This window comes from Dicentrarchus labrax, unplaced genomic scaffold (assembly GCF_905237075.1).
Source record: "Dicentrarchus labrax unplaced genomic scaffold, dlabrax2021, whole genome shotgun sequence".
In the NCBI taxonomy this organism is placed as follows: domain Eukaryota; kingdom Metazoa; phylum Chordata; class Actinopteri; family Moronidae; genus Dicentrarchus; species Dicentrarchus labrax.
Window position 1 is genome coordinate 22,169,507 of NW_026136715.1, and position 27,807 is coordinate 22,197,313.

The 27,807-nt window shown below is 40.0% G+C and overlaps 4 protein-coding genes across 4 annotated transcripts; 2 read left to right on the plus strand and 2 right to left on the minus strand.

Annotated features, from left to right (window-relative positions):
- Nucleotides 1-329: 329 nt before the first annotated feature.
- LOC127377101 (uncharacterized) lies at nucleotides 330-8,481 on the minus strand. Its single transcript, XM_051424728.1, has 9 exons — nucleotides 8,308-8,481; nucleotides 6,886-6,994; nucleotides 6,401-6,575; nucleotides 5,824-5,969; nucleotides 3,955-4,131; nucleotides 2,458-2,577; nucleotides 2,221-2,307; nucleotides 1,193-1,340; nucleotides 330-915 (listed from the first exon to the last, which is right to left on the minus strand). Exons 1-9 carry the CDS (start codon nucleotides 8,319-8,321, stop codon nucleotides 896-898), a joined length of 996 nt encoding a protein of 331 aa, XP_051280688.1. The 5' UTR covers nucleotides 8,322-8,481; the 3' UTR covers nucleotides 330-895.
- A 1,593-nt stretch (nucleotides 8,482-10,074) lies between these two features.
- LOC127377332 (solute carrier family 35 member E2A) lies at nucleotides 10,075-16,614 on the plus strand. Its single transcript, XM_051425113.1, has 9 exons — nucleotides 10,075-10,408; nucleotides 10,953-11,407; nucleotides 11,898-12,033; nucleotides 12,164-12,291; nucleotides 12,648-12,768; nucleotides 12,845-12,898; nucleotides 12,985-13,057; nucleotides 13,285-13,430; nucleotides 14,620-16,614. The coding sequence occupies exons 2-9, from the start codon at nucleotides 11,128-11,130 to the stop codon at nucleotides 14,846-14,848; spliced, it is 1,167 nt and encodes a 388-aa protein (XP_051281073.1). The 5' UTR covers nucleotides 10,075-10,408; nucleotides 10,953-11,127; the 3' UTR covers nucleotides 14,849-16,614.
- Nucleotides 16,615-17,118: 504 nt separating this feature from the next.
- On the minus strand, nucleotides 17,119-22,359 carry LOC127377333 (solute carrier family 25 member 45). The gene is made up of 7 exons (XM_051425114.1): nucleotides 21,173-22,359; nucleotides 20,561-20,617; nucleotides 20,414-20,457; nucleotides 20,257-20,328; nucleotides 19,971-20,159; nucleotides 18,277-18,511; nucleotides 17,119-17,904 (listed from the first exon to the last, which is right to left on the minus strand). The coding sequence occupies exons 2-7, from the start codon at nucleotides 20,595-20,597 to the stop codon at nucleotides 17,624-17,626; spliced, it is 858 nt and encodes a 285-aa protein (XP_051281074.1). The 5' UTR covers nucleotides 20,598-20,617; nucleotides 21,173-22,359; the 3' UTR covers nucleotides 17,119-17,623.
- A 1,318-nt stretch (nucleotides 22,360-23,677) lies between these two features.
- mad2l2 (mitotic arrest deficient 2 like 2) lies at nucleotides 23,678-26,995 on the plus strand. Its single transcript, XM_051425115.1, has 8 exons — nucleotides 23,678-23,972; nucleotides 24,291-24,409; nucleotides 24,523-24,594; nucleotides 24,693-24,793; nucleotides 24,904-24,998; nucleotides 25,753-25,826; nucleotides 25,988-26,080; nucleotides 26,257-26,995. Exons 1-8 carry the CDS (start codon nucleotides 23,933-23,935, stop codon nucleotides 26,293-26,295), a joined length of 633 nt encoding a protein of 210 aa, XP_051281075.1. The 5' UTR covers nucleotides 23,678-23,932; the 3' UTR covers nucleotides 26,296-26,995.
- The last annotated feature ends 812 nt before the right edge of the window (nucleotides 26,996-27,807 follow it).

The window sequence follows — 27,807 nt, forward strand, 5'->3', positions numbered from 1 at the left end:
GACTTTTGTATTGGTAAGTTTGTTAATGTTTCTTATATGAATCATGCTATTTTTCTTTTTCCAGAGCACTTTAATAAAAGAGAAAAAAACTGTAACCAGAAAGTGTGTGTCCTCCTGTTTGACACCTGAATTCAGTTATGGGGTTTATGTTATAAGTCATGGGAAAGTGGTGCAAGACATGTAGTCCGTTAGCAGTATCCACCAAGTTGTGGAAAAAGTTTAAAAATAGAAAAGTTACCAGAAGTGTGCATAGCCTGTCATAGAACTCAAGTTATAGCCAAATAACTTCATTTTCATTCTTTTTACTGAGCAATAAATCAAAACATCAGTCTTGGTTTCATATTTTATTAAGAACCTTGAATGAAAAAGAAACACTTGTGCAATCGAGTGTATTAAGGTGCAGCAGGAGCTTAAGTTAAAAAAATATATCCCAGTGATGCCCAAAGTTGTCTAGTGACGAGTAAAGTAAAGTCAAAGTTAGTCAACCTTAAGAGTTATTCACAGGAAGGAAAGAAAGAGAGCTTTTAAGATAAAAGCTCCTTTTCAAATTGTCGGCCACTTAAAATCTTTGGTGCTTTCAAACACCAATGGGTTCAGCTATTACAGTGCATATAACAGTAAAAAATACTATGAATCCAATCTACAAAGGCATTTATTGTTCATAGAAAAGGCATGTTTCAAGGCAGCGGATATGTGTTGCTATACATCCTGTATTTAAGTTAAATAAAATATATACAGTAAAGAGTACATTAGGCTGGAAAGACCTCAATATGACAGATATGTTTGGTGGAGTTAATGTGGAATGAAAAAATGAGCTCCATGGTCAGCACCACGGTGCTAAAGCTTCCCCTCAGCATGCAGCTGTGTCCTTGGTCCACAACCACTGGATGTTTTATCACTTGCTGGGTGCAAACACTGCAAAAAGAAGAGTAAAGTTAACGCCTACATTTTTGTACTCTGCCGCTTTGTAGCCAACATAAACAGGCTTAAGGTCAGGTCAGTCAGGAAAACTCAGGTTTCTCAGAATCAGGGACGTGATCAAGACAACATAACGAGGAAAGAAATACTAAAATATTTAGAAATCTGCCAGGAGATACTGATTAGTCAACATTCCCCTAAAGGAGGGTCTGTTTTGTCTTCAGCTCAACATTTGAAGGACTGAAGCCAAGACAAAAAAAAGCGGCATACTCACTCCTCTCCCTAAGGCCTTGGCCGAAGGTGTGCATAAGTTTGATGAGGCCCCAGAATAAAACTGCTTTAATCAACAGTGAAATCAAAGCTCCAGTGACAGCGGCTGCCTCCAGGGTGTACGTGCTGTCCTCAAACCATTTCATTATCACCTGTAATTAAAGAAAACCAGAAGGGTTCCTGCAGGAATAGACCTCTGAATGTACAAATCATCAAACTAATGTGCACAAAGTATTTAAAATGATGAAAACTACATTTAGTACAATTTACAAGTACAATTTTGAGGTACTTTACTTGTATTACTGCTATTTTATAAATTTTTTTTATTTCTGCTCCGCTATGTTTCAGAGGACAATATTATACTTCTTACTCCAGTACATTTATTTGACCTCTGTTACTGTTAAATAAATTACTTTGCTGATTACACTAAGCTTGTAATACCTGAAGCCAATGATCAACTTCCTTGTCCCCTTGGGGAAACCTTTATCTACTACTTTGACTTTGACGTTTGCTAAAAACTACATTGCCCAGCTGTTTAAGGAAATTACTGAGACGTTTTTAAAATTCTATGTTACGTGTTTGTGAAGAAGATTTACAGCAGGAACTAATTTCAAGGTCCAGTGTGTGACATTTAGGAGGATCTATTGACAGAAATGCAACATAGTATTCATAGGTGTGTTTTCATTAGTGTATCACCTGAAATAAGAGTGGTTGTGTTTTTGTTAGTTTAGAATGATTTCTACTTCCTCTTTTATGGAGCCCACCACATTTCTACAGTAGCCCAGATTGGACAAACAAAACACTGGCTCTAGGTATTATTGCGCTTTTTGCGAGTTTTGCGGCCACTAGATGATACTGAATCATACACACTGGCCCTTTATATGTTTCAGGGGAAGCATCCTGAAATTACTACAACACTACAATGTTCTTTGGGAAAGCCACTCCAGCGTAAATGACGACAGACTGATCAGTGTTTGTATGCTTCATAAAGCATTTTGTGTTCATATGCATAGAAACTCATTGTCAGCTCACCGTGTACATCAGATAAACAAAGAAGGCCACTTGAGGAAGGTTCTGCACCATGAAGATCCAAACTAAGACCTTGGCTTCCTTTAAAACCTGAAAAACAACAAGTAATTACAACTACTGCCCGCTTTTGAATTTTACCACAGATGCTCTGAACTGTTTCGACTGCATCTTGTGTGATATTCTCCTCATTAGTTTATGAGCTCTGTGTGAAGAGCAGCATTGTGGATAAGGAGCACTCACAGCAACAACCCCGACAGCGGCAGTCAGGCAGGCCCACGCCACCCCGACGCCCATGATAATGCGGTCGGGAGCAGCAGGCATGGCCGAGTCCGACGTCATGATCAGGATGCACAGACACAACTGAAACACACCAACAACAGCACATCATTAATAAAGTCAGTAGCTCGATGGAAGAGATGTAGATTTGTATCCCAGCAAATGTTGAACAAACACTTGAGGAGAAACGTGTTGTCCTCCAACAACAGTAGCACCAGTTGACCTGAAAAAAACCCCCAAACATAAAATGCAACGTGCAGACAGCGTGTGACTCAACCAGAAAAACTTGCTCTCTTGCTGATCGCCATCGCTGTTATTACTATTTATATGTTGACAACAAATCAAATCACATCCAGCAGCAAGTCCAAGCATGTTTTCTGGAGACAGTTCAAAGTCTTCCTAGGGCACATGGCAAATCTCTGATTGAGGCTGGAGGAGGGGAATCTGGGTCACCATAAAGGGAAATCCAAACAATCACAAGCAAGGTGCTACAAATCACAGACTGATGATTTATTTTACAGCCTGAAGTCTGTCTGATGGAGGAATTTACCTCGCTAAAACACCCACTGGACCAACTGCTGGACATTATTGACAATGCCAGCCACCCCCTGCACACCGTCATCAGCAACCAGAGGAGCCTGTTCAGTGAAAGGCTGCTCCTCCCCAAGTGTAGGACCAACAGGCTCAAGAACTCCTTTGTCCCTCATGCCATCATACTTTACAACTCCTCACTCGGGGGGAGGAGGAAATAGGGTAAAGAGGACAGAAGGAAAGGAGTGGTAGCCACTCACTGTGCAATAATAATAATCTACTCATACATACCTGGACACTCCTCTTACTTATTTATTTATTTTCTTTTAGTTTTTTTGTGCAATAACTTGATCCACCACTTAAGTGCAATCATTTAATTTAATTTAACTGCTAATTTCTGCTAATGTCATTTATTCACTGTGTAACCACAAAATGCCATATACTGTCCTATATAATTATCTTTATTTATCTATATTTATCCTCTATACAGTTCTCTACATTTATCTTATTTAATTAATTTAATTTTTTTTTTCAATTCTTATTTCTACATATTGCTAAGAGTTTATTGTTTACTGTTTATTGTCTACTTTCTATATCTAGCATAGAGTTTATTGTTTATCTTGTACTGAATTTTTTTATACCTCTTTATTTTTCTACACTGTTTTGTAAGCTGCTGGAAATTCAATTTCCTTGCGTGAGTCATCCCAAAAGGATCAATAAAGAGAAGTCTAAGTCTAAGTCTAAGTCTAAGTCTAATATGAACAGTTTAATGTTAGGAACAACTCATTTGGTCTCAAATATTACCTTATCTTAGTATCTTAGTTGGAAAAAACACCTCAGTAATGTAAAAAATGTCACTTGTTAAGGGGACAAAACAAACTAAGCAGTTATTATCCTGTCACATGTTTGTATGGAGGAATGCACGTGTACCTGAGCCTGAAAGTCAAAGGTCACCATGGAGAAACAAAGGTTAAGCAGAAAGTATTGCTCCTGGAGCCTGTTCAAGGCCCCGCCAACACGGAACGCCATCATGTTGGGCCTCTGGATGAGCAGCAGGGTGCAGATGACGTGGAACAGGCCCAGAGTCATGATGCACACGAAACGAACCTGCGACCAAAAAACAGATCACAGCAGCTGATTCAGTTTTCAATGTGTATTTCGACATCCTTATACGATCCTGACGAGTGGTTTTACTCAGAAATTGTGATATTTTAAGATGGAGGGGGACGTAAATGTGTGCACCAAATGTCACACATTCAATAACTGTTGGGACATTTCAGTTAACGACGCAACCTCATGGTGGCGCTAGAAGAAAAGTAACATGGTAAAGTCATATGGATTCATCATCTGGGAACCATGAATGTTTGTACAAAAATGCTGTACCAATCCATCTCATAGATATGTGCAAGAGTGAAATTGACCAGAGGGTGGCGCTTTAGGAAAAGTCACCAAAATCAGTAGAATTTATCGTCGTCATCGGGAGATCATGAATATCAACATTTTGTGGCAATCCATGCAACAAAAAATATTTCTTTCCTGTAGGATGATAAAGTCTGTGTAACATTATTCACTGATCAGAAACCCTAACAGGAGAATCTAAGCAGTGAAGCAGCTGTACATTTACTCATATTAGGGCTTTACATTGTTCTAACTAGAACTAACAGTGGGAACCAAAATCCTCCTGTAACTGAAACCAGTTTACCATCAGCTTTCACCACATGAAGGCAAACTGTAAGATGATTTAGCAACAGCCATTATCCAGTCAGAGTTCTAAAGATTAACTTGCAGGTTTTTTGTTTTCCAATATTCACATCCATGTTCACAACTGGATGTAACTCACACACACAACAATAGTGACATCCAGTGGTGGAACCTTACACTCATTTGAACAGGATGAAAGCTATCTACTTTTATTTCCCCTGTCGATAATAAAGAGGGATTAATAGCAGCAACCAGCAGCTAGTCTGAATCACTGCGTCAGTGCGGTTGGTGTGCTGCTTTCTAAAACGTACAATCTGATCTTCTCATTATGTTGTCTTTTTTTAACAGTTTCAGTTGGGTTTACTTTTTAAAATCAGACAGCTCTGAGTTGGTCAAAATGTTCATCAGTCGCTCACACTCAATCATTATGTGTTTTCTCAGCAATAAAGCTTCAATAGCGGTAGCGAGTCATTATTAGACACCATTACACTGCTAGATGCTACTAAATCCTACACACTGGACCTTTAAAATGTGTTTTCATTTGCAGTTATTTTTATATTCTCCTACAGCTGCTGCTGAAAAAGCAACATTAAACAACCTCCTGATTCATACAGATTTCCTACTGTCCTCCCTTTATATGTCAAGTTGTCCAGATACAGACGGACAGTTAAAGCTCAGGTCTGAGCTCATCTTTGGGACAAAGTGATGCTTATTAATATGATGTTTTATTTCATACTGATTTTTTTTATATTTAAAAAGAGTTTAAAGAGTTAAGAGTAAGAAGACCAACTATAATCTTAGGAAATTGTGTATACTGATTGAACGTATGTTAACTTCAATGTGTCTTGTTTTTAACAATCTGGGGCCACGCTGGAAGTAAGTGTTATCTTTTAGATTCTTGTTGCTTTGTAAATCCATAAATAAAATCAATAAATCAGTCAAATGAATACAAGATTCAGAAACTGCTGGAGTCAGCTCTTCCAAAGCTGTGCTTTTTATTGTAAATTTGTGAATGATTGTTAATCTTAAAGCTTTAGGCGAAGGATCTGCCACGGACCACTCCTTGTGCCGTGTGCTGTCCAGTAGAGGGCGACCTACCAGCAGCTCCTCCTTGTCCTTTGACCCCAGCACGGAGAAGTTGACGACTGAACGAACCATCACCACCAGCATGGTGAGCACAAACGCCACCAGCTCCTGTCTGTTCTCCTGCAACACGCCCCGGCTGATGTAGTAGAGGCCAAACACTGCAGAGCAAACGGTGCAGGAGTCATTACAATTATCTGACTGTACATTCCTTACGATGCTGCAGGTACAGAAGACGACCTTTCCAATTAAACTGCACCAACAAATCTGTCATACTCACCAGCAGAGCTAAATCTGTGTGTATGCATTAGTTACACAGTCTGTATTCTCATGACGGATTGAGGAAAAAACATGTAACTCTGACAACGATTATGACTATAAGAGCTCTAACTGTCATATATTCTCTTAAGTTGGTTGTGAAATTTTATTAATATAATAAGTTGTTACTCTCAGATGTATGTATTCTTGTGATGGAAAACTTGAAATAAAGTTGCTTAAATAAGAAGAAAGACAAACTTCTGCTTTTTGCAGTTGGGTGTTAACCGGGCTTGGTGTGCCATCAACTTCCTGCTGATGCAGTGACGGTACTCACATATTCCAAACAGCTGTATGAGAGATACGGTGAAGTTGTCCTCATCAGACACATCTGTGTCCATGTGCTGCTTGTGGATGCTGGACGCGGTGAGGCCGAGCAGCACCAGCAGAGACACTATGGTGAAGCAGAAGTAGAGCTTGAGCGGACATGACAGCTCCGACCAGCGCTTTATCTGCAAGAGGAGAGACGGATTATACACAGCTGCTCTGTCAGGACATAAATAAAGACAAGTTTAAGAATTATTTCCAAAAACAGCAGTTCAAGTATGAAAATATAAACACAGAAGGGCTGAGGGACTGGGGTTTCTGGGACTGTTAATGGATTTTGTATGTAATAAATGCAGTAAATGAGTATACTGATTATGATGATGATATTTGTATCACATCCACATAATTTCAGTTCATCAAAATTAAACTGAACTTGACTTCCACTTTCAGAATTACTTATGTTTTAGGGGTTTTTTTCCTCCTGCAGCAGCTCACCGGTCCACATGGTGTTGGGATCAGTTCCTGGTGCCTGGGCCTCAAGTTTGGAGACAGAAGGTCTGAGCCCTCCGGTGGCTGCCCAGAAATCTGGTTGCCCAACAAAGGACTGCAGTGTGAAAGGAAATAATTAATAAATGATACCATGGTGCAGTTTCTTCAAAGCATTGCAGAGACTGAGAGATACAGTAGTTTAAAATATTCATTCTCGCCACTAAATTATGTTCTGCAGCCCCGTATTACAGATACAGACCGAATACTGCACCAAAGCACACTGAGAATAAGGGTGATTTCATGTAAATACAACAATGACTTCTGAGTAACAGACACACTGTAAATAGAGACGTTAAAATATAAAATAAGACTGTATAAAAGGAGCAAAGCAACCAACTGCAAGCACAGGATAAACGCTGCTATCACACAAGTGTTTAAAGACATCTTAAAACGGAACCCAATGGACTTACGAAGGAAATAAATAAGCTTTCAGGTTTCTAGAGTGAGTGTTCTACAAGAAAATGAAACGAGAGCATGAGACACTTAAACCAACACAACGCACAAAACGTCAATAACAGTTGTGTCTGTACACAAAAGATTTCAGGCTCCACTAAAAAAACCGACAGTGCTCACTGACCCACTGTCTACAGGAGGGCCCCACTGAGCGCAGGGGGCCACAACTCCGAGGGCTTGTAATAATAACAATAATAATAATAATAGTTTTACTTGTAAAGCACTTTTCAAGCTTAAACACCAAGTGCTTTCCAGATTAAAACATAAAGAGAAGTGTTGTGAAACAAGGACAGAGACAATCTACATATGAGTCAGCTTCCCCATCATGACTTGCTTAGACACAACTGACTGTGGTGCAAGGTGAGCTGGAAGTTGTGAAACATGGGATGATGGGAAGAGTCAGGTTTAAATTAAAATAAATATCACGCACCGGATGATTAGTAGTAATGACTTCTATGTCAGTGGATCTACCACCAGCAGCGACTCACAATAACAATGGGTTTATGTGTAGGAACAAAGTGAAAGTATGACAGAAAAGAAACACATGAAGGAATCAAAAGGTCAAATACATATAGTATAACAATGAACAAGTATGTAATAATAATGGATGCTTATAAATCTATTAAATGTGCACAGAAATGAATCAACAGATCCATAAAAAGCACACACTGTATCCGAACCACAGCCAACATTAATGGCACACAGTCAACAGGTGAAGCACAGACTATAAACACACACTTTATAAACAGACTGTGATATAAACGCACTGTGACAGTTAATATTTCATTTAAACAGCCTGTTGTTTAATATAACCTTATTAATGAATGATCATGAGCAGGCTAATATCAGTTTATTTCCTCATGAGGCGAACAGGACAAACACAGTAAGAACTCATCCTCCAGTCTTTATACCGACCTTAACTCGTTCATTTCTTTGCGGGCAGGACCGACCGGTGTTTACATCGCTGCGACTTCCAGCTGACAAACTCCAGTCGGTTTCACCAGAGAATGTCTAATAAGGCTTTCCGTAGACGGGCTCCGGTTTCACGTTAACACACCGGAAGGGCCAGCGGACAACTCCTTCTTCTTCTGCTGCTGCTTTGTTGGTCTTCCTCTTGGCTCCACCAACGTGCTGCTGCCCCCTGGAGGACCACAGAGAGCTTCCAGTTCCGTTACTCGGAGATTTGTCAATTAAGTGTCATTATAACGATTATAATATTGATTTTTGTGTTTAAATGAGCATAATCAGTCACTTTTAACGATTGGTTTGATTGTTGTTGTTGTTTTTTGTGTTGGTGTGTTTGTGACTGTGGCTGCTGAATGTATTTAGGATCGTGAGTGTTTACAGGGTTTATATATACAGTCAATGGTGTTTACTGCCATCCAGTGGCCACAGTCATGAACTACAACTAACACATTGTTGGATATGTTAGAATCATGTACTTATTTGATTTTATGAAAGAGCAATCCTGACTCACTGTAAAACCCCCTTTACAGTGAATAAGTAAAATAAACTTTTACAAAGACAATAGTGACAGTGATCTGTGGTTAGTGGTTGTTGTGGTCATTATATAATGAGTGACAAACTGTTGCTGTTGGCAGACCGATGTTGTCAGTGTTCTTGCACAATGTGAGCTGGCAATGTAAAACTGTCATATGAATGTTATCTTTATCAGAAATACTTCATTTATCTCCAGGGGGAAATTGGGTTACGTTACAGATGCTCCCAGTCTAGAACAGAAAGAGCCATTGTAAGAAAAATAGAAAGTAAGAAATAAGAAGTGCAGGTACAAATGTATATCAATGTAATTACTCCAAATTGAAAATAGAAATACTAACAAATGTTTTTAAATTGCGGGCTTAACAATGTAAATACAATTGTCTGGTCTAGTGGCCATTAAAGTTGTTTATACCTGTGTTAAATGGTCAAATAATCTAAACAACAAAATAAATCTGTTAGTTGAGGACATTAACCCATTTTCCACATTTACAACTGCACATTCTTCACTGAGGGTAAGAAGCCAACATACATATATGCTGATCTTGTACTCATGTTAAAGTCAGTTTCATAATATACAGTCAGTTATCATTAACTCCTGCCACATATTCTTATACACAGATCTGCAATAGATGCCTCTTTGTGAATATTATTGTGGTTGCCTGACAGTAATGACCACTGACAGTATATATAAGGTAATGACAGAGGATGTGTTTGGAGCAATACTGAACGACAACACACATACACACACACAGACTTTACAATATTATTAATGATGATATGAGTTTTTAGAAATGTCTTTTCAAATCAAATCTAAATGAGCAATTGTAAAATTACGACCACCGAACTGACCCAAAGTTTTTTTTTATGACACTGATTTCATTTTGAAGCACTGTATTGTTTCGTGGCAGCTCCGTCAAGTTGAAACGAGTCTTACCGGAAACGCAGAGATTTTAATATGTAAAATAAAAGCACGTTTTTTTTTTTTTATTCAGGCGAAAGTGAATCATTTAGTATCAAGTTTACCTCACAGTTAAAAATGCATATCTGAAAAATGTTCAGAGCAATCATTACGACAAAACAAATGTGAACTTTAGCTGACTATTAGCTCGGGGTTAGTACGTGAATATTATTTCACTTTTACTTTGAAGGGTTGTACTCGTATTGGGTTGTTGTTGCGGGTTAGTGTTAGGGTTAGCTTCACACTGCGAAGTGACTGTTGTTAGCAGCCACGTCTCAAAGTCAGGTGCACAGATATGAGTAACCCAGACAGATAGGTACATGTTAGTGTGCAGTGGGTGTGGTGTTGTTGATCACACCCACAGGCCGGGCAGTATGGCTGGTAACACGCCTGGCTCTCTAACGTTAGCTTCCACTCCTTCACATCCCATGTTACCGCTGCGGCTAGCTAACGTCAGTGTGCAACTTCCTCTTCTTATAACGCTGCTGTCTCGTTGACCGGCTGGGTTTACGGTGTTTTTCCGTCTTAATAATTGAGGTTTCCAAGATTCAAAGAGAGGTAAGAGCTCCTCTTCTTTACATTTTGAGTCTGCGTGTAACTCTGACACCTTGTGTTCCTGCCAGAAGCAGCTAGCTGCAAACTTCAAATGTTGTCAGTGTGATTAAAGCTAACGTTCACATTACATTGTTTGCTTATCGTTGACCCTTGAGAACAAAGCTCAGGGCGTTTCTGTAATACTGAACCGCTCTCTGTGTCGGCAGTGTTAACAAACCCAGGCAGCACAGATTTGCATTGAGGTTTGCTTTGTGTGGTTCAGTATTATTTAGACAATATGCATGTTTTGGCTAAAACCACTGCTCCCTGTCATCTGTTGTGGCTGTGTTTATGTCCAATTGTAGTAGTGAATAGAAGTAAAAAGAGTTTGCATGTGAAGAAATATTAATGGATATTAAATAAGCATTATGTGATTGTTATTTTATGTAACAAGTGGAGGAACAATTACTACATGTGTGATACCAAACTGTGAATTTCCAGCATGTGATGAACCTGTAACGCTCGCCCTAACTGTTCACTTTGTGTCTCTCACCTGACTGTTCTCCAGGACAGTGGACATCAGGACCTGAACGCATCCCCAGCATTTACTGTAAGACTGAGAGACTGATCAATTGCTGGACCAATCAGAAGATGGACTGACGTTGAAAACTCTCCTCGTTCCCCTCACCTCCCTCTTATCACCCACCTGTTGGGCCCCTGGGGGCCCTCAGGCGGCAGGCGTGATGCCAGGCAGCAGGCAGACTGCCAGGCACCCATTGTGGCGCCTCCTGTCACCATTCAGCACCCGCCAGGAGCAAGTGGTTCTGGCCCGCAGCGAGAGCCTGCCTGGGGAGCAGGTGCTGAAGATCACAGTCACAGAGACCACGGTGATCGAGGCCGAGTCAGGGGTGTGGAACTGGCGCTCCATGACCTACCTGGGCCTCTGGTACTTCTTCAGCTTTTGCACCCTGTTCCTCAACAAGTACATCCTGTCGCTGCTGGAGGGGGAGCCTAGCATGCTGGGTAAAGAGAAGGAATAATATACATCTGCTACTACTAATATTAATGTTATGAACTAGACTGAATAGGGCATGGGACTTGTACGTTATTGCTTTGTATGTTTTTGGTAAAATCTTATAGGACCATACTGGTGGTTTTGTAGGTTGTAGCTCTGTAACTACATGTTGCATTTCAATTGTTACTGAGTATTTCTAAAGCGTACCATGAGTCTAAGGTTTGCTTCCTACCCTCCAGGCATGTAAAACGGCTTGTTTTGGGAGAGGTCATGTTACAGAAACATGAAACATGTTTGAGAGGCGTTACAAGTTACACTATATGGGAAAGTTTTTGAAAATACTCTGACCTTTTCCACAATGACACCATGTTGGCTTATTGTTTTTCTTCTACAATTCTTTATTACATTTAAATATGTCAAATTGTTCACTACATTGGATTTCCTAACTTTGTGGCTGGAGCTTTTGTTGTCTTGCTGACTCATTTCCATGCTCTGCAGGTGCTATTCAGATGCTCTCCACCACCGTCATAGGCTGCCTTAAGATGTATGTTCCCTGCTGCCTGTACCAGCACAAGTCCAGAACTGAGTACCCCCCCAACTTCATCATGATCATGCTGTTTGTTGGACTCATGAGGTGGGTCCTCTCTCTCTACACTGCATGATTTCTAACAAATATTTTAGCTTCCAATAAAATAGTACAGTCTTAATAATGGATTTACAAATGCAAGCCCAATCTTGATCCCTTGCATGGCTCCCTTTGTTAGGTTCACCACGGTGGTTCTGGGCTTGGTGAGCCTGAAGAATGTGGCGGTATCTTTTGCTGAGACAGTGAAGAGCTCAGCACCCATCTTCACTGTTATCATGTCCAGACTGATCCTGGGAGAGTATACAGGTAACGGACACACTGATGGATGTCTATGTGAGGGTTCAGGGTATAAAATGTCAGGATACCAGATATAACACTAAAGGGACACTGCATGTATCCAAAGTGACATTGACACCTCTCTAAAACCTTTCTCTACTCCATTTACTTCATGCGGAGTAAAAGGGAAATCTTTTGGGGTTTTTTTTCAGTCACCATTGCAAATGTCTTCTATTTTACTCCCCATCAGTCAACAACAATTGAAGTAAGGAATGTGGTCGTACTAGTAGGAGCATGGGCCATGTCATCAGGTCATGGCTATTGTGTTTATGAGTTAGTGGTGTGACTCATTTCATTGTGTACACTATTTGTTCTGCTACCTGCAGGGCTGTGGGTGAACCTGTCCCTGTTTCCTGTCATGGCTGGCCTGGCCCTCTGCACAGCCACGGAGATTAGCTTCAACATGCTCGGCTTCTCCGCCGCTCTCTCCACCAACATCATGGACTGGTACTGCAGCTCTCAACGCAGCTATCCCCCCACAGCAGTGTGATGCTTTGTTTAACCCCTTTGTCTCTGATCTCAGTTTGCAGAACGTGTTTTCCAAAAAACTGCTAAGTGGAGACACATACAGGTTCAGGTAAGACTGTGTTTACCCTCCTATACATATTACATCATTTAAAGCAATCAAACACTTATTATAAAAACTCTGTTGACCTATTTCAGCCCTCCAGAGCTGCAGTTTTATACTAGTGCAGCAGCAGTCATCATGCTTATCCCTGCCTGGGTGTTCCTCTTGGTAGGTCAACACACAATTGCTACAATTATTATAGTATTGCATTATTGTAACAGTAAGGCAAGTTGTACTTTAAGTCTGTAGTAAGTCATTTTCTTAAATAAGAAGCCGTATGACATCAGATGTTAGACAATCCAGTAGTACCGTTTACAGAAGAATCAGTAAAACAGATTTGTCAACAGTTAATTAACTGGTTGTCGATGCTGATGGTTGTCGTGCTCCGTTTCCAGGACATCCCAGTCATTGGGAAGAGTGGGCGGAGCTTCGTCGTCAGTCAAGACATTATCCTGTTGCTGCTTTTTGACGGCGGCCTGTTCCACCTGCAGAGTGTCACTGCCTATGCTCTCATGGGACGGATTTCGCCTGTTACCTTCAGGTGGGGGAGACAGACACAAAACCCATTTATAACATGGCTCTCACATGGCATGTAATCCCTTTTATCTCCAGTACAGCAGAGCTCTTGGTATAGGGCATCAACACGCTGGAAGATGGCCCCTGCTTCTGCTATCTTAAAGAGAACTGCAACAACTTAACACATCAGTGTCCGTTTATAGGTCTTAGGGAGTACTAGTGCATATTCAAAAGGTTACACAAATAGACATACGTGGCTCCAGAGGACATTTCTGAAAATGAAAGAAATTGGGAAGTTAAAGATAAGTGAGACTGGCTGCAGCCTGCTTCTCAAATCTGCTTGAGGCACATAGCTTGACGCTACATTAACCCCTACCAGTATAACACACCTAACTGTCTTGTTGTGAAATGTAAGCGACAAGCTGTGACAAGCAAGGAAAACACATGTAATAGGAGACCTCTGGTCCTGCTGCTTTGAAAAAAAGAAAACTGTCCATTGTTAATCCTACAGTGTTATAGGAGTGCAATGCTAAATTGGTGCGGCGCTCTATCTGGGAGGATATTCAGGCATTTGGACTAAACTGAAATTTGCTGCTGGTTCAGAGTCATTTAGAGTTTGCTCATAATAATGCAGAGGTTTTCAAATGTGTACCTTCCCACACCTGGCGGTGTGTGTGTGTGTGTGTGTGTGTGTGTGTGTGTGTGTGTGTGTGTGAGTGAAGCATAGTGTATACCAAAAATCTTACTCCTTTTTTGAGTAATAACTCCAAGAATAAACGTCCATAAGTCTGATTTGAAATAAGAGAAAATGCTCCTTATACACCTCCTTATAACTCCAGAACATAACAGCTAATAGCTAATTCGGCTTTACTTTAATGGTGCCAGTTTGCTATGGAAACTTCCTGTTTACATCCCCTAAAGCCCCCAGATTATGGGAACTGTAGCTCCAATACTTAGAGCATGATTATGCCCCAAATAGAAGAGAAAACAGTAATATATGTATGTTAGTAAAGTGACTTCAGAAGGTACCCATAATATGGACTCTTGCTACTGTTGCTACGGTATATGAAAGCTGTTAGAGTAACCTGTTTATAATGGGAGTCTTACCCATGTTAATAATTAATCATTAATAGATACAGTTCTCATTCAGGCCATAGGTTGTAACGTTATCATTTTTATTTGTATAACGGTAACAACCCTCCTCTCTTCCTTAGTGTTGCCAGCACTGTGAAACACGCCCTGTCGGTTTGGCTGAGCATCATCGTGTTCAGTAACCAGATCACCATCCTAAGCGCCGCAGGCACCTTCCTCGTGTTCATTGGGGTCCTCTTGTACAACAAGGCCCGGCAGTTTCAGAGGGACACCTTACATGCCATGGTTGCTGAGCAGAACCACAAACCACTACTTCAGGACCAGGACTTCCAAGCCCCTCAGTCTCACTGAGGGACATAAAATGCTGCCTGAAACGAGATCATGGTATTAACAAATATGCTTATCTGTGGCTGTGAAGGTGGGATGACTAGATATTTGTCTGTTCTTCACCACACACACACACACACACATTCCAGTTAAATGGGACCCACTCGCGTTTTCTTCCAGGTTCCAATTTGTTTCACTGTCGTGTCTTAAAACTCAAAGTAAACTCTGGTGACTGGCTTGGTATGGTCAGTGTCCGTATGACTAAGCCATCACTAGTCCTGTGGAACAGTATATACAGTATTTCTTTGTCCATAACATACTTACACTTCAATCATCCTTGATCTTTTGCTTTGTATAATATCGGTCGTAAAAGGAGAAGCTCAGGGTGTCCTTCAGCTTTTTGAAGGAAGTCTCTTCTGTAAGCTTTTTGTCTTACATTTGCATTTCAGAGTGTGCTGGTTTATCTCATCTGTGGTACAGCAGCTGCTGAATGTATGCTATTGTGAATATCTGTAAAGCATTTAAGCTGTATGTATGATTGAATTTTTGTGACGGTGTAACCTACACTGTATCATACAATGTAAAATTGATCTTGATTGCATCTGAATTTAAGATGTGAATTGGGCACCAGTGCCTGGCTCATCCAGCCAAAGCGTAGACCAGCTGTTTGACACATTTGTAAACAATGTGTTGGACATTTGAAAGCCACATACTGCATTCTAGGAATGCTTGTGTCTACCGTTAAATGTTGCAGGCGTACGAAAGGGTTTTATGTACCTGTGTATCTTCTCTTTGTTTTTCCTTTGTAAACTTACTGCATGCTGGGATAGCAGCCCTGGCAACCCTGAACAGGAATGGGACCGTAGCGCGTGAAACTGGTACCTCTCCAGCTACCAGTCCACACCCCATACTGTGGTCTGTGGGACTTGAACCGGCAACTCTCCGGTTCCTAAGCAAAGTCCCTACACACTGAGCTACTGCCGCCCCAATAAAACCCAACTTGTAATGAAAGTTTTCCTTTCAACCAAACCGCCGGTCAAAATGGCATCTCCGTGGGCCTTTTAAACATACATCAACTGTTAGTGAAGTTCATGATGAGAGCTGCAACAACAGATGGAAATTCACATCCTCATTGTTCTTTCAGCTCCTTACGGTGTCTGTGAAGTTTCTGTTATAGAAATAAATTAGTGCCACGTCGCCATCTTGCCATAAACATCTGGGTGGTGCCAGTTCTCACCATACTGCTTCAGTCATACTGTCTCCAGTCTAGTCCAGGCTTCTTTCCCAATTTTTCTGAGGTCAGTGACTTACAAAGTCCATCAGGTGTCTGATAGGACTAATCTGTGTTAATCATTATCAGTCCGACAGTTAAGTGGTTCGGTGGTTTGTAAGCATTGTAGTTATGCTCCACTTTTGCGTGTGCCTTGAGAAGCAGTCTGTCTTTTCTTGCGTTATCCCCACACGTACGAATCTGAGTTGTTTTTTACATGTTCATTCTATATGGTTATTGTTTGAGAATTTCTGTCTCAGTTAAGTGCTTTTAAAAAATAGGTGCAGGCTGAAATTTAATACCAATACCCTACAAATATATCTGTAATCTTCCATAGTAAATCTTTGGAATGCTGCTTCAGGGGTTCAAACATGCAGAAGTGGCAGGCAGTAATGAACTGTATATTTGGGAATGTGCAAATAAAAGGTGTACACATATTCACTCATGTGACTCTTTAAGTGAGGATGTAATGATATTTGATAGACATTGTGCAGAGAATAAAAGTACTTTCTCTTCAGTACATTGAGTGTACTTTGTATTTTGGGTGGACAGTGATCTCATGCTGTTTTGCTTATTTACAAACACACTAGCATAATTATATTTAGTTTTTGGAAATACCCTACTCGTTCTACAGTGAATGTTTTTAGAAACAATGCTGATGAGAGTAGTGAGTGAATCCAAACAGGCTGCAAAAACCAAAACGAGAGAGAGAGAGAGAGAGAGAGAGAGAGAGAGAGAGAGAGAGAGAGAGAGAGAGAGAGAGAGAGAGAGAGAGAGAGAGAGAGAGAGAGAGAGAGAGAGAGAGAGAGAGAGAGAGAGATCCGCTGTCAGAGAAAAGCAGACTAAGACAGCTTTGCCGTCAGAGCAACACATGTAGGATCTCATTTCCAGGATGGGTAGACATGCCAAAGGTGCCAGTTTGTACAGATTAGATGAAAGTAGCAGCATATTAAAATACTGTTTAATTAACTGAGTCTTTTCGATGGACTCGATGGACCAGTCACCAATAATGAAATCAACTAGATTCTTTGTATTGTATATTTATTAGGAAATCATTTTCACTTTCTGTGTCCAGTTGACAAGAATAAAATGCTTTGAAATAAAAAAAACTATAGTAAAATATGTGTCCACATGCAACAAAGTTACAATGTTTACATTCACATTTTGTGTTTACTGGATTTGATTTCCAGTAAAAATGAGCAGCTTAATCCTGATGTCTTCCATCAAAAGTGGTTCAAGTCACAGGAGACTAATTAATCAAAAATGTATCATCAGTTGAAGTGTGTTAAGGTTTCTGACACTGGCTGGATGAGAGTTGACCTATTCCACATAGACTTTAAAAGGTTTAAAACTCAGGCTCATCGTGTTAAAACAAACAGTCTGTTTCAACTGATAATGTTAAACAACCCTGAGAATATCTGACCTACAGTCAAGTTGTGTGTGTGTGTATAGTAAAATCTCTGCACCACAGGAAGAACTGTAAATGTGCGAGGCAAGGAGTGCAATGCGCACTGTCGAGAGAGAGGAGGTCATCTCACTGGTGGATAGAAAGCCCTCATCAGACTCTCGTAGCTGAGGAAGGTGACGGCGTTGACAGGGAAGGCCCTCAGGCTGTTCAGTAGGAGGCCTTTGAAAAAGACCCTCACTCCCTCCTCTCTGACGCTCACTCTCATGCAGTGGAGTACCCCGCTGTACTCCCGGCCGCCGGCCCCCGACATCTGCAGACGAGCTTTCACCACGTCCATGGGCGTGGCGAAGGCCCAGGTCACCACGCCCGCTAATCCACCGGCCATCAATATTGCAAACGTACCTGAGGACAGAGAAGTTTAGTTCATAGTGTAAATGTTTGAAGTCATGTGAGTATTGAGATTTTTGTTTGGTATCTTTCATATGAACTGTTTGTTTATGTAGGTCATACAGAGGCATTAGTATTACATTGTTGATAACCAGTTACAAACTCCTTGTAGTACATTCAAGTCAAAATTTTGACACAGTATCTCATAAGAGTCTCATAATATCTCAGACTTTTGACACAGAAAGGTAAGACTAGCATTGTCTTGATTTACCATGATTTAAAAAGAAATGTATTTATAATCTCTTTATAATGACCGTCCATATTTCCCACCCTGGTTACATATTTACTGAGAGTCAGTACTGCTGCACTGTTGACTCTGAAACTGACCTGGCTCTTTGCCAGTCTCGGTCAAAGCCTTTCGAGTGACCTCGTAAGGCAAGAAGTAGAGTCCATAGCAGGGTACGTCCCTCAGGGCGAGGGCCAGCCCTCCTCTGAACAGACCCCTGGGCCCCTCCTCCTTCAGGATTACAGCAACACAATGAATCGGTCCTCGGTATCGCTTGGCAGTTGCTTGACCCTGCAGTCGCACCTTCACCAGGTCGATGGGTGCACAAATAAACACCTGAAAGCAGATCAAGTTAAAGACATAAAACATATGACATAAAGCCTTAAAGAATTTACCATATTAAAAGGATAAGTCTGGTCATATTCTCTCTTTTTTTTGTCAACAATTCCCATTAAAAGACTACAAACAAGGACTAAAACTAAAATGCACTGCCTGTTTAGCCTGATATATCTTACTCCTCTGTGCCATAGAGCTCCATTGTTGTCTGAAAGCTATGAAATACACACCACGAGCCACACAATTGCACTGAATTTCTGAAGTGTTTTGATGACAGTGGAGCTCATCAATCATCTGCAGGTACAATAAAACCATACATGCTCTCCCTCCATCAGCCAACTTCATTAGATTTTCCTCAACTAGCAGTAAAACTGGCTTGACATGGTTGGTGTAACACAGATTTACCATATAATTACACCATCAAAAGTGTTTGTTGACCAGAATAAATATCAAGTTTCATCCCCACTGGAAGCTACAATATGCATTACGTGACAGAACTCCTGACTCTTGTATCCTCTGGTGGCTGAGGCTGTTGTTTGTTGTCACTTGGTGCGTCTGTCCCTGCAGACTCTGGCTCATTTCACCATTCAGCCATGTTATGGCTTCATTAAAAATCTCTTTAAATTATAGTTACTGTGTACTTATTTTATGGAAACAGTATTTGTTCCTTCTGCTTTTGTTTTTTAAGAGGAATTCACCGACGTAGAGCAGACCTCTGTTAAATCCCTGCTCACATAGTAAGTAAATCTCATTTATGAAACACAACATCTACAGTAAAAGGTTCAGGTGCTGCCTTTCTCTTGATTCAAGAGCTCTCTCTAATCCTTAGTCAAATTTACTCTAAGCATTTTGGGAATAGGAATGGGAAGATAGTCTTGTTTGGGAACCTCTTGGAGGCCTCCTGGTGGTCAGATAAAATACTGTGTGAGTGCTGATTGTCATGAAATATGACCAGGTATTTATGATCCACAGAGGATAATTCCTAATGATTTCAGTGACGCCACTGATTCACTCTTGACCAACACAACAGATTTCTCATAAGTTGCTCTGAAAGTATGGTGTTCATGGTTCTCTCAGAGCAAATTCTAAAGATTCACACAAGAAACATTAAAATGTACATGGTTGACTGTTACACTTTTGATTTTCATGAAGCCTTGGCCTCTCCTCTGGTGCCCGACTCAGGTCAAACACATTCTTAAACCATTCTGATCAAGACTTTTGTTTTGTAGGATGTAACGGATGTAATGAACATTGCAACCTCTAGGGGCCAGTAGCACTTTACACTTTAAGTCTTATTTTTACCCAACAACCTTCACCTGCCTCAAGGTAGGTGGGGAACACACATGCTACATCAAATGGTGAGTAGTGGTCTTATAGCACTTGTTGTTCTAATATCTACACCTATGGTCCTGCAAAGTGCTTTGGATAAAGCCAGTCAGTGGCATGTACATGTTCTTACCTGCACCAGGCCTGAGAAGCAGCCGGCAGCGAAGACCTGAGCAGCAGAGGCCGGTTTGCCTTGACTGCGGTCACTGCGCTGAGACTGAGTGAGGTAATCTAAGGCATTACTGTAAGAGCCAAAGACAAAAGAGTTGACGATGCCCGTGGTCATCACTGGAAATGCCATGCCCTTATAGAATCCATGGAGCTGATATAATAAAGAGATAAATATGCATGCTTTAAAACGTTCTGTGATGTGTTTTCTAAGTGAGACTGGCTGTATTTGTGCAGTTTAAGACACCTACCCCTTCATGAGAGTATGTTTTCACCACACAGTGAAAAATCCCTTTATACACAGACTGGGCCTGCAGGCGCACCTACACATAAAACATGAGGAGTCAGAAAAAAGCTACTTTTGTGCATTTAGTCGTGTTTATGGGTTTCAGTATCTCTGCATACAACCTTCACAGTGTCTAATGGGTGTCCAACTGCCAATCCCACTGCACCTGCAATAACCAACAAGGAAATGTTATTTCTCCACATGTATACATGTTATCTCTCATTAATACGTTTTTTTGTTGTTGTTGTTGTTGTTGTTGTTGTTTTTACCTGAAATGCTCCCAGCTATGAATTCCAAAAAAGGCATGACTTGCACAATTTCACAACCTGCAAAGAAGACCAATGTGTTTGACCTGTTACAGAGATAACACCTGAGGATGCAGATTTACAGCTGCTATAAAGCAAACTGACTGTGGTATGGTAGCCTAGGATAGTTAATATATGACTGACAGTTAAGTATGGGTCTATGTTTACATCCAATTAAGGTCCAAGGTGATTGTAAAATCCTGTTAAACTAATAAAAATGATCGTTCAAACTGAATGGCTTTTTTTTTTTTTTTTTTTTTTTTTTAAAAACAAGTATATCTCTTATAATTTGCCAAACGTCTTATGTAACTTTGGGGGGGTTTAACATCACGATATTGAGCACATTTACTTTCCAGAGCATTGTTCACAACTCTTCATTTGACATTTAACGTTAGTTCCGTTAGTTCCGTTAGTGTTTAACGTTGTTAGCCCGAGTATTACCGTTACTTTAGCTTAAAAGATACATATCGCGTGTAAAAACCGTAAAAATGACACATGGAGCTAACTGCCAAAAGGTGTATTATTAGAAATATATCGTGCAAAAGGAGGTTTGTTAATGAACACCACCTTGCCTACCTTTTGTAAGCGTCACCTCATTGTATGAATACCTCCATATCTCGCTCAGTGTAAACCTTATCACCTTTCTGCTGCGGTATCACAACTAATGACTGCTCTGTGGCTCTGCGGCCAGTCTCCAAGCAACCCACATTTAATAGAACATTTCCTGTTTGACACGGCTTCGTTTTCAAAATAAAAGAAACCTTAAAACACGTCACTGAAAGAAATATAATTTAATCCGGTTTACCCTTATGTCAAGTTGTCTAAAACCACTTCTTGCAGTTAATGTTTTCTATGCTTTTCAGGTGAACACAAACTATCTTTGCTGTCAATGGCTATCTGGTGCCTCCAACCCATACACACTGTGTTCCAAATTATTATGCAAATATGATTTCAATTAAAGAAACATTAGATTTTTTCGTTTTTCAATGAAAGTTTTCAATTGTGCTGCTTCCCATGTCTGTTTATATCACTGACATCAGTCTCAGACAGGTTTGTCTTAATTAGTTTGCCAGGTGAGCCTAATTAATGGGAAACTACTTAAGGATGTTGTTCCACATTATGAAGCAAGTCACAGGTTTCATGCAATATGGGGGGTGGGAGGGAGAGATATCTTTCTGTAGATGAAAAGCGTGAAATAGTGCAGTATCTTTAAATAGGTATGAAATCTACTGAGAACCTGTGGAGCATCCTTAACAGGAAGCTATATGAGGGTGGGTTGCTGTTTACCTCAAAACAGCAGCTCTGGGAGGCAATTCTGGCATCCTCAAAGGAAATACAGGCAAAAACTGTACATGGACTTACAGGTTCAATGAATGAGAGAGTTGTTAATGTGATATCAAAGAAGGGCTCCTATGTTGATATGTAACCCGATCTGTAAAGATGTTTTTGATTGGAATAGCTTTGATTTGAGAAAAACTACCCCCAATGCAAAAAATACAACAGATTTCTGTTTTCAATCCTTTAGAAACTATTGAGTGTTTTGAAACTCTGTTTTGCATAATAATTTGGAACACTGCAATTTGAGTTATTTTGCAAAAAAATGCCATTGTCATCATTGGTAATTGTGTTTAATAAAATCCAGATTGTGATATAATTGCAGAGGAATAAAAAATCCTATTGACTGCCAATTATATCGACTATTTAGGGGAAAAAGAACAAAAACAGCATATGCATAATCATTGGGAACACAGTGTATGTGTTGCCTATCAGCAGATCTCTGTTGATGCATTGCTAGGAACTGTTGCCATCTTATTCTTACTTGTTTTTTGGGACCTTTTTTTCCTTTTGAAAGTTAGATCAGTCAGGTGACTAATTTGGCCAGGCAAGGACATTCTGCTGTCAGACCTTTGAAACTCCTTGGTTACTGTGTCTGTTTGTTCAGGATCATTATCCTGCTGCATTGCAAATGCAGCACATAAACTTCACTTTTTCTGTTTCAAATTCAATGTGTTTTCAAGCTCAATACTGTCCAAACACTAATATAAATAAACTAAATGTTCGTGTCCTTAAAACTTAAAACTGCTCAGGTGTTTTTCTGGAGTGTTTTCCACCATACTGATATTAATTATGGGGGAAACATAAGGCTGTATCAAAATACTCACTATGAACCTTTTACTCTCATATCAGTCAAACCTATTACTTGTTGCACATTAGCCTTATAAACTGCAGGAAGACAAACACATTAGAAAGCATAACATTATAAGTCCCACAGAGTTCTTGAACAACGGAGACACACAAGACAGAGCTGTCCATTTGTCAAAGTAGGCTATGTGAGTGTTTTTTTAGATTTTCATGGTATTAGAGAACTCCTGTATCCACAATAGTGAGGAGGGCAGTGGAGCTCTGTTCAGTCTGACCCACATAACTTTATCCAGGGATGAGTTGGGGGTATCACTCAGCATTACAGCATCCAGTGTTCTGCTTTGGCTTGGGATTGTACAAGGGCTTTGGATGAGATACGTCATGGTTCTGCTGCTGAATATAAAACAAATTAAACCAGAGGGAAATTGTTGAATAAACAGTATAAGGAAACAAACAGCAACAGTATATTTCAAATGCAATAAAATATATTAAATCATTGTTAAGATTTAGTGGTAAAGATGTAATTGCTAGAAATACAATCTATATTTATAGATGTGCTGTCTATCAAACATAATGAAACATTTACCAGTGTACAGTCCAGTGGCAGCCTTTCTTTTTGTCATAACAGTCATTCAACAGTGATGAACTGATTGTATCGTGACAGCATAGAAGAAATAAATACGTTTGCTATGAATCTACATCACAGTTTCAATAAAGGAAAAATGACATAAGAGACAACTCTGTACCTCCCTCTCATTGCACACTGCTTCCTATTAATATAACTCCTCACAAACATTTCCACATCCACCTATGGTATTTTTGGAGGAGGTCAACTGTGCATAAAAACTTCTAATAACCTACAGAGGCAAAAAAAAATATCAAGGTAGCGACAAACAACGTCATCACGAGTGGACGCTGAGCTGCTTGTAAACAAACCACGGGCGACGTCAATGTAATGCGCCGTGGAGCGTTGAATTAGCGGAGGAAAAGCCGCGTCTCGGGTCGTGAAACTGTTTCTATCCGCAGTTGGATTTAAACTCTGCCTCTGTGTTTTATAACACTCCGTTTGTGATCGTAGAGACCGACGCTGTACTTCCCCATCGGTTGACAGACCCTCGGTTTAACAACGTGAGCCAGCCAGCGCCGAAAATACGCTACTTGTTTTTATTCTACAGTTTTGAGGAGAAAGAAAATATGACAACTCTAACAAGGCAAGACCTCAATTTTGGACAAGGTAAGACAAGCAACCTAACGCTGCTGGCTTTAAACGATCGTAGCCCCTCATTTGTAAATACTGTTCATATATTTGACAGTTCAATCTGACCTCGCCTATGAGTAGATAACACATTAACATAAATATGCTGAATTCTGGGTAAATGCTGGTCTATTGGGCATTGCGTAATACACATCAGCGTTTATATCTATAAAATCTCTTTTAACTTGTATGCAGTCCTGTCATTATATGGGAGCTAAGACGGCAACACGAAATTGCATTGAGTTTGGTTTTACTTTGTCATAATACCAGATCAAATATATGATTCCTCTCTTCCAGTGGTTGCTGACATCCTGTGTGAGTTCCTGGAGGTCGCTATTCATCTCATCCTGTATGTCCGAGAAGTTTATCCCTCTGGAATATTTCAGAAGAGGAAGAAATACAATGTACCTGTGCAGGTACAGATGAGTTTATGTCTAGTTACTCAATGCTCATAGTTTTTAAGAGAGGCTTACCTATTACCTATTAATATCTCTAATAATGCTCTTCTGTTTCTGATGTTTGTTTCCAGATGTCATGTCACCCAGAGTTGAATCAGTATATCCAAGATACACTTCACTGTGTAAAGCCACTCATTGAGAAGGTAAGACATGGCCTGGCGCTGTAGTTCATTAATAACACGTGTCATCTCTCACCTACTGTACATGTATACACTGCTGAAGTCTTCCATTTCCCTCCCAGAATGATGCAGAGAAGGTGGTAGTGGTCATCATGGACAAAGAGCATCATCCAGTAGAGAGATTTGTGTTTGAGATTTCCCAACCTACACTGCTGTCCATCAGGTTTCTTCTTCTTTTTAAAAATCAGTAATGAGTATAAACAGAATTCTTATTTTGCAATACATTTTCAGGGTGATCATACTCACTGACTGCATGTGGTTTTGTTGTTACAGCTCCGACACATTACTGTCACACGTGGAGCAGCTGCTGAGGGCATTCATCCTGAAGATCAGTGTGTGTGATGCTGTTTTAAATAATAACCCACCAGGTAATGTCACTGACGATTACATAAAGAGAAGTACGTGGCAGACACATAATGTCCTCTGCCTGTCAGTTTTATATTCCTAAGTCTTTGGTATGATTCCTGACATGATTCAGCCCAGTATCTCGTATTAGTGTCTCTGCACCAGTGGTCCCCAAAGCCTAATCAAATTCATTTCAAGAAATGAATCGGTTGCATGAATTGACTGACTTTCCATCATCAGAGCACTCTTGTTTCTTTATCACTCTCAAATTATTCCGATTCACAGGCAAACATTAATCATTAATCCAACATCAATATGGTAGAATGATATATCACCTCCTTCACAATGGACAAAGTACTATGAGTGCCCTAAAAAGCCCTGATAATCAAATGTTTCCACGTTTTTAGTTGGCTGGGCTCAGGGTTAGAGCCATGGTAAGAATTAATGCCTGCTAATCTTGGCAAAGGGGGCAGAATTTGGGTTTAACCTTAGAACCTTAGGAAGGCTGTAGGGCGTACTAGTTATACAATTATAAGTATACAATTCTCCTGCCTCCTATACAAGTCTCTGAGACTGAGAGATTGAACAAGCCTCTAAAGAAGTGAATTACTCCTTCACGCGATTTGGGCTGTAATTCTAAGGACTAGAGAATCAGAAGAGAATCGAGCTTGTAATGACAATAACTTTGTAAAGTAGATGATATGAGTCGTAAAATATATTCAGGTGTGAATAGATATAAATCAAACTTATCTGTGACCTGTTGTTTTTTTGCCACAGGGTGTTCATTTACAGTTCTAGTACATACCAGAGATGCTGCTACACGCAACATGGAGAAGGTTCAAGTCATCAAGGTGAGATTTTACAACACTGCAAACCTACAAGTTCATTTATGATGTACGACTTCTAATAATAACAGAGCAGCCTGTTTATGTCTTTGTAGTATTGTAATTAGCGCTAATTATGTAAAAACACTGAATGATTATATGTTACATTTGTGCATTTCCGTCTTCAGGATTTTCCATGGATAGTTGCTGATGAGCAGGAGGTCCACATGCAGGAGCCTAGACTCATCCCACTGAAGACCATGACATCTGACATAGTAAAAGTGAGTGGAAACATCCCACTCACTGCTCAGTTTATCTGTTCAAAGACAGAAACATAGGCACCAAAATCAAGTCGAGGTTTAACTCTGTGATTACATTTTATTGAATTGTCATTATGTCAGGTTCAAATTTCCCCATTTGCTCTTACTGATGTGCGGTTGTCCTCCGTCTTTAACAGATGCAGCTCTACGTAGAAGAGAGAGCTCAGAAAACGTAGGTCCTCGCTCTGCAGGAAGAAAGGAGCGTCACTGCTGCATGAGCCAATGTGAGAGCTGAGACGGGCGGAAGGAGACATGAGTTTTTGTTGATCATCAAGAAACAGATGTGGAATGTTGTTTGTGAGGTGTGTACATTTAGCTGCAGATGGGGTTAAGGGATGCACTGTTTAATTGCTTTCAATGCAGAGCTTCACTGTTACATGATGCCCCAAATGTTGCACCATGGCAATACAATTCCAGGGGATATTTAATATATCACTATAATAATACTGGTTATCAGTGGCTTCTATCAGGTACCAGTTTAACCCTCAGTCATCTTCTATCTTCACTGTAAAATATTCACTCTGTTTCTCTTTGTAGGGAACTTACAGTTTACTTGTAGGGCTAATGCCCCCTAGAGGCTGTCTTTTCACCTCCACAGGGAGGTCAGAGGTTACATCACCTTGCTCTGTCATGGCAGTATTGTGCATGCTGTTGGTCAGGAATGCGGTGTGAAAGTTTTGGGTGGATTCCTGTGGAATAAAATGGATCTTGGTGTGTTTTCTTATGCACATTTGTAACCATGTTTGCTTCCATTGTTATGTGAAAAATTCAAAATGTTCATGTTGTGACAGAGGAAAGTTTTTACTGCTGATAACAATGTTATTTGATATATGTGAAAAATTATTGAATTGTAATAAAACCATTTTAAAGTGCCAACAGTATAAATATCTTCCTTAGTTAAAGCAAGAGCTTTGTAGTATGACCTTTGGTAATAAACCCATTCTTCTATTTAGAATTAACACTTAAAACAGATGGCTGGAAGTCATTCCACAATACAACCATGACAACAATTGGAGGCTCTTTTTTGTTTTAACACACATGTGTTTCCCTGCCTTTCTTGAAATCACATAATTTAGTTTACACATGAAAAAAACATCAATCCACAGACTTCCAAATAACAGCATTATTTTAGAGATGAGTCAGTAAACAACAGCAAATGTATCCAGTTGTCAACTGCTTTTCAGTGATCGTATAACGTCAAAGTTACTGTATTATTTTTATCATTCCTTCTCTAAATATCAGCCGTCACTAGTAATTGCTACAATATTTATTTTCATTTTCTAGGTGTCATCATAGTTTGGCTATAGTCGGACTGGACTCAGACCCAAAGGTGTCAGGTTGTCTGTATGTTCTGTGACCAAACTGATTTTGAGCCTTAAAGATGAATATCATACATTAATTTTCAAAGACATGAAAGACTTCAGATTTGTGTGTTGGTGACCAATGCTGGTAGAAAAAGAAGTACTCTTCAACAAGTAAAAGTAACAATACCACAGTGCAGGAATACTCTGTTACAATTAAAAGTGTAGCATTAAGAATTATAAGATGAGATAAGATAAGATAAGATATTCCTTTATTTGTCCCACAATGGGGAAATTCCAATGTTGCAGCAGCAACTTGGATAGAGAAAAAAAACAGTATAAAAACAGTAGGAGTAGGAAAAAATAATAAATAAAAAACACTATGTA